The sequence below is a fragment of the Castanea sativa genome, chromosome 2 (genome assembly GCF_040712315.1).
Source record: "Castanea sativa cultivar Marrone di Chiusa Pesio chromosome 2, ASM4071231v1".
NCBI lineage: Eukaryota > Viridiplantae > Streptophyta > Magnoliopsida > Fagales > Fagaceae > Castanea > Castanea sativa.
The window spans coordinates 16,984,483-16,995,783 of record NC_134014.1 but is presented as its reverse complement, the minus strand read 5'-3'; the positions used below and the strand labels follow the sequence as shown (position 1 = coordinate 16,995,783).

At 34.5% G+C, this 11,301-nt stretch overlaps 1 protein-coding gene and 1 long non-coding RNA gene across 2 annotated transcripts; one reads left to right on the top strand and one right to left on the bottom strand.

Moving 5' to 3' along the window:
* The first annotated feature begins 6,402 nt into the window (after positions 1 to 6,402).
* On the top strand, positions 6,403 to 8,016 carry LOC142623559 (uncharacterized). The gene is made up of 3 exons (XR_012842168.1): positions 6,403 to 6,554; positions 7,126 to 7,177; positions 7,706 to 8,016. It is a non-coding gene; the product is annotated as an uncharacterized LOC142623559 (long non-coding RNA).
* A 2,395-nt stretch (positions 8,017 to 10,411) lies between these two features.
* On the bottom strand, positions 10,412 to 11,071 carry LOC142625781 (glu S.griseus protease inhibitor-like). The gene is made up of 2 exons (XM_075799494.1): positions 10,917 to 11,071; positions 10,412 to 10,802 (listed from the first exon to the last, which is right to left on the bottom strand). Exons 1-2 carry the CDS (start codon positions 10,930 to 10,932, stop codon positions 10,609 to 10,611), a joined length of 210 nt encoding a protein of 69 aa, XP_075655609.1. The 5' UTR covers positions 10,933 to 11,071; the 3' UTR covers positions 10,412 to 10,608.
* Positions 11,072 to 11,301: the final 230 nt, after the last annotated feature.

The window sequence follows — 11,301 nt, the reverse complement described above, 5'->3', positions numbered from 1 at the left end:
AAAAGATGAAAACTAAAGATATCTTTAGTTCATACGCAATAACTTGAGAACAAAGTCAATGATATAATATAACCGTAAGATATCTAGTACGAAATGTGTACTTGCCGGCGACTAATCTTATGGACAACACAAGAGGAATTTTCAAACTTGGAAAAGATGTATATGTCAATTTGAGTGGTCTTGAAAAATGAACATGAGATTTCATTAAGCTTCTATCTTGAATTTGAGAGGGGGTGTTAGAGATATATTAGCCCATTAGTATAAGTCCAAGTCTAATTCTATTTTGTGTGCAAGCCAAGTCTCCTACTTGTACTAGAAGACTATTAGTTTAGGGTTTAGTCTACTATATATACACATGTCATGGTTCATTGTAACATAGGATTTGTACTACACTCTAATATATTATTGATGTAGCCCTTTAGGGTTTCCTCCGTAGTTGTAGGCCGTTAGACTGAACCACGTAACTCTCGTGTATTATTGTGTTCTATACTTTATGCTTTCCCTTCCGCATCCATACTAGTATATTCAACATGGTGTATCAATGCTAATATTTAACAAAATCATATCACATTGTTGGGAACTACAATTTAACACTCTATGACCGCTTTGGAAACAGATCTAGGGGGTGGGATGTCGGATCCCATAAGATATTTGAATGTGTCTTTCTCATTGCCAATTGGTTTTGAGGTTGAGTGGTATAGCTCATAGTCTAATAAGTGGTATTAGAGCCAAATCATAGGTTCGAGATGCAGGAGCATCATTAATTAGTTTTGAGATGGAGTAGCACAACTCAAAGTTAGACATACATATCTATATAATAACAAGAAAATCAATATCATATATATAAAATCAGTGAACTCATGTGGAAAAATATGAGGTTCTGCCAAGTGACGCATTCTTTGTAAAAAGAATTGAAATATTCACAAGTGCCAATTAGAGATAAGAACAACTTAAATGTTGACTTTTTGTTTCATTTGGTTCAACTTAAAAATTCTTTGCATTTCAATTCACAATTTTCATCTCTTGAACTTCTACTATTATTAATATATATACCTACCCATAACCCTTTATGCCATCCCATGTCAAATACACGGACAAAAAACGGTGTCATTTACCTTTAATTTTTCGACAACACCTACTTAGCTTTAACATTGTTGTCCCATTTAATCTTACCTTGTATGAGTTGGCTACAACCAAGAATGAGGCTTGCATTTTGTATTGAGTGACAATGGTAATTACGATTTTGATGTTAAGGTTGGATGTTGTGAACTTGTGAGTTTTGTAAAGGTTGTGATTGATCGTGAGTGTTTGGGATGTGTATGTTGTTTTAGAATTAAGGGGGAGGGGGGGGGGAAAGACACATTCTACATCAACTTTTATTCTACAATATTCCTCCAAAGTTTTTTTTTTATTTTATAATTATTCTATTGCTCATTACTTGAACTGAATAATTATAATGAATATATATGTGTAATTTATAATTGTTACTTCTTATGATAAACTCAATACTAACAAAATTTTATAATAGTTATGCTATAATATATGTACAACATTCTCTAAAATCATTTTACATAAAACATTATAATATTATTTATGCATTGCGCAAGTAACTTACTAGTCACTAAATAGAGGTAGAGCCAAAATTTTGTGTGACGGATAATAGTATTAAAACATGATTAAACGATAAAAAAAAAAACTATATATACATACACACACATGTACATGCATGCATACAAAGTCCCTCCCCATGGGCCCATGCACAATGCTCCCTAACACAGTCAAGGGAGGTACTCATTGATCAAACCACTCAACAATACCGCTAAGACTTCAAAGGAATATTTCTCAAGTCTTGAAGACTGAATGATGTTCTAATGTGGTCAGGAAATACTTCATGGACGTATCGGTTAAGAATGTCTATGATATACTCTAATCTTTGTGACGTATGTGGAAGGCCACAAGAAAAACAACACGTCTACTTAAGAATGATAATTGATGATGCCGAAGAATTCACCAGTAAGCTGCGAGTACTCCTCCGATTGAAGCAACACCTGCGAAGGGAAAGTAGGTGATCGACAGAGAGCACCGGTGTGGTGCCGGCCAAAGACCCTCCGACGATCAAGTTAGAGCCTTTAAAACAACCCTAGAGTGCCAGAGTTGAGGTAATTGTGCGTACCTTTGGGTCATGAGGGTCTTGGGGTATATATAGTGGTATGTGGCCGAAATATGCGCCTTGGTGAAGAAGTACTTTCCTTTTAAAAGAGTAATTCGCGGATCTTTGCCTATTGTATTGAGCCCTTTCCTTAGAGGAATCTTCTTGACTAAAGTCGAACGTGTAGCGCAAGAACTTTCCTTATATTCACATAAGCAGAAGTCAAGATAGGCTAAAAAAGAAAGTTGGATTACTCCTTCAGCCTTCACCTGCCAAGGTCGTCAGCCCACGTGTACCTCCTACACTGTCGTCAGCTTATGTACGTCAACGTGATCCGTCAGCCAAGGACGTCAGCCAAGGACCTTACAGCCAAGGTCGTCAGCCCTGTCTCGTCAACGTGATCCGTCAGCTTATTGTCGCTACATAAGGGATTTAGCCCTGAACGCCAAAAAAGGCGGCATCCTAATGAGATTGGCTGACGGGTTATGTATTCCCGTCAGCCTTCTTAAAAACGTCACTATCAATAATGTTTAAAATTAAATTCTTAAGGGGTTCTTTGAATCCATAAAGAACTCCAGAATTCACCAGTAAAAAAGGAAAACTCTCTAAATTTTTGTTAATGAAAAACCTCGGAGGCTACAATACTTTTAAATAGGAAAAGGAACCCTAGAGCTATCATCGCATTCTTAAGGCGGATAAGAGATATTAAAACTCCTAATTTGCATTAGACATGAAATTAGGCTAGAAATAGGAAAATTGCCAAAAAAAAAAAAAATGCAAATTTGAGAAAATTGCAAAATCAAATCCTACAATTTTTAAGAGATGTCCCAAAACAGAAGAAATTATTTTGACATTTAAATTAAAATTTACAAGAAACAATTAATGAATTAAAGGCTAAAAGAAGGAGTTTTTCCTAAAAGTGGCATAGGTCATGGCCAAAGGTGATGAGTTTTGATCCTTGTGATGATTTCTTTTAGGTCACCAATTTTTACGTGATTCCATCACTGGCTCTAATGCTTTCTATTAGTACTTTTTTCTATTTCCTAGATTTTTCATGTGCTGATTTTTGATAGGACAAAATATAGGTACAATATCTTAGGTATTGTTTCTTAGGTTTCTTCTTAAGATTCAGCCATGTGGTTACTTAACTTAAAAATAGACTTCCATCCCTTAAAAAAAAAAAAATCCACATGGCAGAATATTAAAAGGGAAACTTAAAGAACTACATATAAGTACTGTACCTAAGTTTTGCTCTTTTTTATTATCTCTTTGCTCAAGGATTTTGTGCTCAAGCATGCACTCATCATTTATGGAAGCATTAGTGGAATCTTAGAATGGCAACAAGATCAAGGTCAATTTTGTGGAGAGAATGTAAGTGACTTATTCCCTAATAAGAGCACAGTAGCAATAGAGGCGTGGAGGAGAAGTTGCTTGAGTGAAGTTTTTTAAAACCTTATACATTATAACTACACGGATGTCCTTGATAGAATGTCAACCTCTACAGGCGCTCGAGTTTGATATTTTTTGTAAATGTTAAGCCTGTAAACAGACAGTTTTTTCTTAATGAATTGCAGACATCTTGGTTTGGTTAATGGCTAATTATGGCCAAAAGGCAAAAGGCAAAAGGCAATACAACCAGTATAGCCAAGCCTGCACCTTTTAAAAGTGAAGTTGCATATATTACAAGATTGTTGCAAGCGAACAGGGGCGGCGGCACGTTAAGGCCAGGGTGGTCACAAGACCATCCTGACTTCAATATTTTTTTTTTATATATAAAAATTTAAAATTTTATATTTGTCTAGCCTTCAAAAAAAATTTGTGAACACCCTTAGTTTTTTTATGCTAATAAAATCAAACTTTGCTCCATGTTTTGTTCTACTTAACAATATATTCGGGTTTTCAAACAAAAAGAAAAAGCCAAAAAAAAAAAAAAATTGAACTAAAAGTTGAAAAAAAAAAAAAATAGTGAGCCCAAATGCCCAATAGACCTTAGGGAAAAAAGCCCAAGATAAATCCTTACTCCCTACTCAGACAAAATTTTAGATCAACAAAAATAATAATAATTAAAGTTTTATAAACTAAATACCCAATACGCCACATAAAAAAAAATGCCTAATACTCTTATCATATTTTAAAGCAAAATTGAGATCCTACCCTAAAGGGAAAAAGAACCTCATCCTTAGCCTTTAGTAGTCAGCGTCTCAGGCACTCAGTGAGTGGCGCCTCCACCTCAAACTTAGCAACAACAACAGAGTGACTCAGCAAGACCTTGCCCCTGGTCCCAAGGCACATTGGTGACGGCGAGATCGGATCGGAGATTGCCTTGGCCTCGAGCAACAACAATAGAGCAACTCAGTAAGACCCCGCCCCTAGTCCCAGAGCACATTGGTGACTACGAGATCGGATCGGAGATTATCTTGACCTCGAGTCCTCGATGTGCTGCCGCGGTGCCGCCCCTCATGATATTTCAATTCTCTCTCTTTTTCTCTATCTCATCTCTGTTGTGCTCTGAGAGTGAGAGCGAAGCTCTCTCTTTGTTTCTCTTTGAACTGAAAAATGAGATTCTCTTTGTCTTTGGAATTGAATAGCTTTACCTAATGTCTAATTGTCTTTATTTGACATTTTGAATTTATCTGTTTGTGAGTTTGTTGTTTTTTGTAGTGTGAAATGTGAATGTTTTATATTTCTTTAATGTTTTGTGTAATGTTGATTGGCTCTTGTCTGTTGAGTGAGGGGTGGATTGGGGCCATGGGGTTGTGGAGTTGGATATTTGGATTGGGGAAGTGGACAAACAGAGGCAGTAAAGGCATTAAAAACCTGAACAAGACATTATAAAAGACAAACAAATTAAATTATGTTAGGCAGTGGGTTGAGCCGGTTGGATAATGCACAGTGGGGTGTGTGCTATACTGCTAGTAGTCTGTAAAGAAAAATAATGAAACAACTAAACAATAATGATTAATAATTTTGTTAATATTTCGAATGAACTTATAGTTTATTGTTTATTCTTTTGTTAAAATTATGGGCAAATATTCGATAAAAAAAAAATCACGTACCCAAAATTCATCTCCTGTGCAATATTCATTCCTGTGCAAGATTTATCTTCATCTTTTAAGAAAATTCGTGTTGACTTTAACTTAGAAAATCTTTGTTTAGATCCTGGGTTACGTGAAAATATATCATCTTATCATCCTAATAACATGATGAAATAAGAAGATTTTATTTACAAAAAGACCCTTGTCAACCTATTCTCCATAAATACCCTTCAACAAATTTTTCTGGAAAGCCCCGTTGATTTAGATTTGATTGGTATGTAAATGGAAATTTGTTGGAATATAGTATAGACAAGGATGCCGTATTTTGTTTATATTGCTACCTATTTGGGCAAGATGTTGGTAAGCAAGGAGGAGGAGAGACTTTTGTAATGAAGGGATTCAAACTTTGGAATCAGAAAGAGAAGTTATCATCCCATGTTGGAGGAGTTAATAGTGTTCATAATCAAGCTGTCAAGAAGAGTGAAGATCTAATAAAGGAAATCAACACATTCAAAGTGTTTTGGTTAAGCAATCAAATCAAAATAAAATTGAATATCGGGTTCAATTAAATGCAATAGTTGATTGCATAAGATTTCTTTTATGCTAGAGGTTAGCTTTTCGTGGTCACGATCAATCTCAAAGTTCAAGTAATAAAAGAAATTTTCTTGAGCTTCTACAATTTTTGGCGAATCACAATAAATCTATCAATGAAGTGTTGCAAAAAGCTTCGAAAAATTGCAAGCTTACCCACCATGAAATTCAAGAAGACATTGTGAATGAAGTTGCATGTATAACATCCAAAGCCATCATCAAGGATCTTGACAATGGATTTTTTTCAATATTAGTTGATGAGTCGCGTGATATCTCAGTGAAAGAGCAAATGACCTTCCTTCTTCATTATGTGAACAAAAAAGGAATTAGTATAAAGCGGTTCCTTAGTATTGTACATGTAGCAAGTGTCATCGCTTTGTCACTCATAAATGCTGTTGAATGTTAACTTTGTGAACATAATTTGAGTTTATCGAAACTACGTAGGCAAGGTTATGGCGGGGCTAGTAATATTGTAACGTCCCAGCTTTATAAAAAAAAAAAAAATGAAAGTCAAATTTTTAATGGGTCTCATGTGCCTCCCAACTACCCCACCTACCCCACCCATTTCCACCACACATTTCACTCATCTCTTTACTCTTTGGCCGGCTCACTCTTCCTTTCTTTTCATTTTTGTTTTCTCTCATACACTCCTCTCTACTCTTACATCCTCTCACCGGTACTTCCACACCACCACCACCACCATTTCCACCATCATTTTCCGGCAAGATCACCGGAAAATTCTTGTGAACCCATAAGTACATTCCCATTTTTTATTTGAGGTAAAAATTTCTAATTTTTTTGGTGGGTTTTACACTTTTGCTTTAATAGTGATACCCATGTGATTTATGAGTATTTGAAGTGATATTTATGTGTTTTTATGTATGGGTTTTGTATTGGTGGAATTATTTAATGAGTGGGTTTATGGTTTGTACCATGGTGGTGATCTAAGTGGTGAAAATTTGGGAGTTTTGGCTTTTTAATGTGAAATAAATGGTGAATATAATTTTTATTGATTATTTGGAACTAGTCAAAGATTTAAATTGTTTGTTTTGGAGGATATTATGATTTTGGTATCATGGGTCTCTTGTTGATGTGGTGTAAATATTGTGGGAAGCACTTATAAAATGTTGAGGTTTTGATGTTAGAGATAATACCTTGAATGATTTATAAGTATAATGGGAGCCCTTGTAAATTAATTTGTTGAGAAACTTTGGAATTGGAATATTATTATTGATGAGGTTAGATACTAGGCTTGCCTAATTAAGTGCTTATTTGACAATTCCTAAATTGTAGCTAGATACAATTTCAAGCTCTATGCTTATTGTGATAAGTTTACTTGATATTGTTTAGGTTCTAGCTAATCTCCTTGAAGCTTGGAGAATTAGGCTTTTGCGGTTGCGAGGTAAGTAGCTTTTTAATGGGATTTTTGGAAACTAACCATGTTTCATAAATGTTGTTTTTGGGTCAAACACATTTTGCAAAATTATATATGGATATATGTTTTCTTAAAAGTGTTGTGTTGTGACTCTATCATATATTATTATGTATGAAAAGTGCATTATATTTGATATTGCATTTGGGGAAATGCATGGATTGTTGACATGAAAAATATGAGCATCTTTGATTTAATCTTTAATAAGGAATTCATTGATTTTATGGTATATTGAAAAATTTAAAGATACTTATCTTGTCTTGTTATTTGAGAAAAAGATAGAAAATCTTTTTGATAAGAATGAAGTTGAAAACCTTACAAACTTTGTGGAAGTTAGAATATTTAAGGTTTTTCTGAAATTACCTAGACATAAACTATGTGTTTCAAGTATATGTAGCCTGTGAGTTTTATTTGGTTTTAACACCATGCCATGTGTGATTTCCCCGTGATCACCCGATTTGATTTTCGTAATCTTTGTGACAACGGAATCAAATCTAGGTCAGTGTTCTTTCACTTTGGATGACGCATTCTTCCTTGCTGCCCATGGGGGGAAGAGATCACATGCAAGAGAGGTCCTATTTGATGCGCTCTCTCTGCTGCCCATGGGGAGAAAGAAAAACCTTGAGGGTATGGGTGAGGCTGCTGTCCATGGGGCCAAGAGTCTGCATACCAGAGAGGACAATACCATGCCAGGTGTAAATGGGTGGATCCCCCTGACCGGTCTATGTGGTAGTGTGGTATATTTGTGATAATTTACCTTATGTTAGATATTATGGCTTTAAAAATTATATTGTTGGTGCTCACAGATTATAGTAGATAGTTTCAAGGTATTTACTTTGAGAAACTTTGTGTTTCATTATTTAATTATTCTTGTCATATTATTATTATTGAAAATGAAACTTGCATTTCCCCCACCCCCATTAATTATGCTATTTACGGGCTTTTGCTCATCCCACCCTCTAACAGTTTTTTAGAGTAATTAGTTATACCTTGGATACGAAGCTTACTTCGTTAATGATGATTGAAGTGCTATGTTAAATTTGGAGACTTTTGCTGTAAATGGTTGGTGACTTGATTTTGCTATGTTCACCGAGACATTAGTTAATTCTATTGGAGGTTGGTCACTTGAAATTTGTTAGCCTTAGGCGTGGTAGGCCTAGACTCGATATTAAGATTCTTTATTCTTGATAAGATTGTGACTTTGTGTAATCCAAGAGTTTTGTAATATATATTCATGCATTATGTGGAGGCACATGATTTTTTTGTTATTGTTCATAAATGTGTTATAGAGCTCTGACTTGTAATGTGCATATTTATGATTATATATTCTTATCTTGTGGAAATGAAAGGAAAATAAAGATCTCATATAGTTTGGTTTTCCAAAAAGGGAAAAATCTATAGGTACCATTGAGATGTTTCTCATGTTTTGGACCCTTTTGGGTTCGGGGCGTGACAAATATGCAAGGTGATATCAATGGTCTCAAAACTTTAATTTTGAAAAAGAATAAGAGAGCATTTTATGTCCATTGTTTTGCTCATCAACTTCAATTGACTCTTATTGCCGTTGCTAAAAATCACATTAACATTGTTGAATTTTTTATGTGGTTAGTAATTTAGTAACTGTTGTTGGAGGCTCTTATAAGAGATGAGATGCTCTTCAAGATGCACAATTTGCCAAAAATAAAGAAGAATTAGAGAAGGGTATACGTAGAAGTGGGTAAGGTTTGAATCAAGAGACAAATCTTAAACGTCTTGGTGATACGTTCGGATCATATTATGAGACTATTCTTAACTTGATTTTGATGTTCTCTGCTATTGTTGATGTACTTGAGATTATTGAAAAAGATGGCCTCTTCAACCAAAAAGTTGAAGCTCGATCTATTATGAGGTCAATTCTATCTTTTCAATTTGTCTTTGCGCTACACTTGATGAAAAACATTTTAGGGATCACAAATGAGTTGTCAATAGCATTGCAAAAAAAAAAAAAAAAATCAAGATACAGTAAATGCTTTGAATCTTGTTAAAGTGTCTAAGCAACAATTGCAAGTGATGAGAGATGATGAATGGATATCTTTATTGACTGAAGTGTCTTCATTTTGTACCACACATGAAATTCCTATCTTGAACATGGATGAAATATTTGTAGTTATTGGGAGCGATGCAACACCCAACAAAATATAAATTTACATCATTATTGTGTTGAGCTATTCTACACAGTCATAGATTTGCAACTTCAAGAACTTAACAACTGTTTTTCAGAGGCAAATACTGATTTGTTACTTTGTATGGCTTACTTGAATCCAAGTAATTTATTTGTGGCTTTTGATAAGGAAAAATTGATACGTCTAACAAAGTTCTATCCATCTGATTTTTTTGGGACAAATATATCTTGGCACTTGGCTCTTAACTTTAGAATCACATTTATGATATGCGCAGTAATGACTTGTTTTTAGAATTTCAAGGAGTTGGTGAACTTGCTAAAAAGTTAGTGAAAATAGGAAAGCATGACACTTATCCATTGGTCTATTTGCTTGTGAAGTTAGTTTTGACCCAACCTGTTGCTACTGCAACAATAGAAAGAAGTTTTTCAGCAATGAAATATATAAAGAATGAATGGCCCAATCGAGTGGGAGATTAGTGGATGAATGATTGCTTTGTTGTGTACATTGAAAGAGATGTAGCTTGTAGCATTGATAATGAGACTATTATGCAACGATTTCAAAACATAAAAACTCGTAGAAGGAAATTGTAAACTTTATGTATTTGAGTGTTTTTTGATTGTTGTTGTTGTCAATATATGAATTTTTCTTTTTATTAGATTGTGTAATTTTTGCTTCTTAAGGAACACTTTAAAAAAAATTCATAAAGTCGCCATTGCAAGCAAATAGATTTTTTTTATGTCAATGATACAGATTACATGTTGTCGCTCATACTTTTTTGCGTCAATTATACAGATTACATGTTGCCGCTCATACTTGTGACGTCTTAACTTCGTTTTTCTTTTTCTTATTCATTTTTAGTTAAGTAATGTTTTGACTTGCATAAAAAAAGAAAGAAAAAGGTATGAAGTAATGTTTTCACTTCGTGCTAGATAAGGAGAGGGCATACATAGATTCTGAACGGAGCTTCTTGAATCTTTATTCGGATCTATTCCTCAAACAGGCATGCAATATATATAGGAGATTTGAACAAAATCCAAAAACATGGCCATCAACTTTATAGAACCAGTCTTATTAATTGACTTCATAAGCAATACAAATGCACAAATTAATATCCTTTGAACTTGATTAATAATAATAATAATAACATTTTATTTTAATAGGAATTCATAATATAAAAATAACATTGCTATGAGAATAATAGTCAGTTGTAGCCATCAAGTAGTGCAAGCCCTTTCAGTCCTAACCAATGACGGGGACCTTGGAGACAGTGCCATCTGTGCGGACCCAAACCCAAACCCTATCACAGCGGAAGTCTGGTGTGACAACCGATCCGTCTTCAACGATTATAGCATCAACAGAAGGATTCTCTCTTTCAATTGTTGCCTCAGCCACCGTCCCTTGCACTCCCACAAGCTCCGGCCATGAATTCTTACCTACTCATAGACCAAAAAAAAAAAAAAAAAAAATTTATAATAGATCAAAGACAATATAGTACTGATGTAACTGGCATATATTCACAACTCTTAATACATGTTCATGTTCTTTACCTTCGCAACTGGTCATTGTTTCCTTCACTTTAGCTCTTTTGTTGTCAGTGTTTCAATATGTGATGTATTGTTATGGTGAAGAGATGGGGTATATATAGAGCATCATTACGATAGCTTGTGGTTGATCATTTTTGACTTAACGAATTTCAGGCATTGGGTTTTGATTTTTTTTTTCCAGTCCCCTGTTTGAATGCGGCTTCAAAGATAATTAAGCTGTCGTTTTGAGGTCACCGATTGCAACAGTTTGCTAGCTCAAGGAAAATTCTAGAAAAAATATTGTCGTTCATAGATTGAAAATTAAAATGAAAGAAGAAAAACGTGATTATTGACCGTACTCCTTTCATACATATATATATATATATATGCTCACAAGCTTTGACGATCT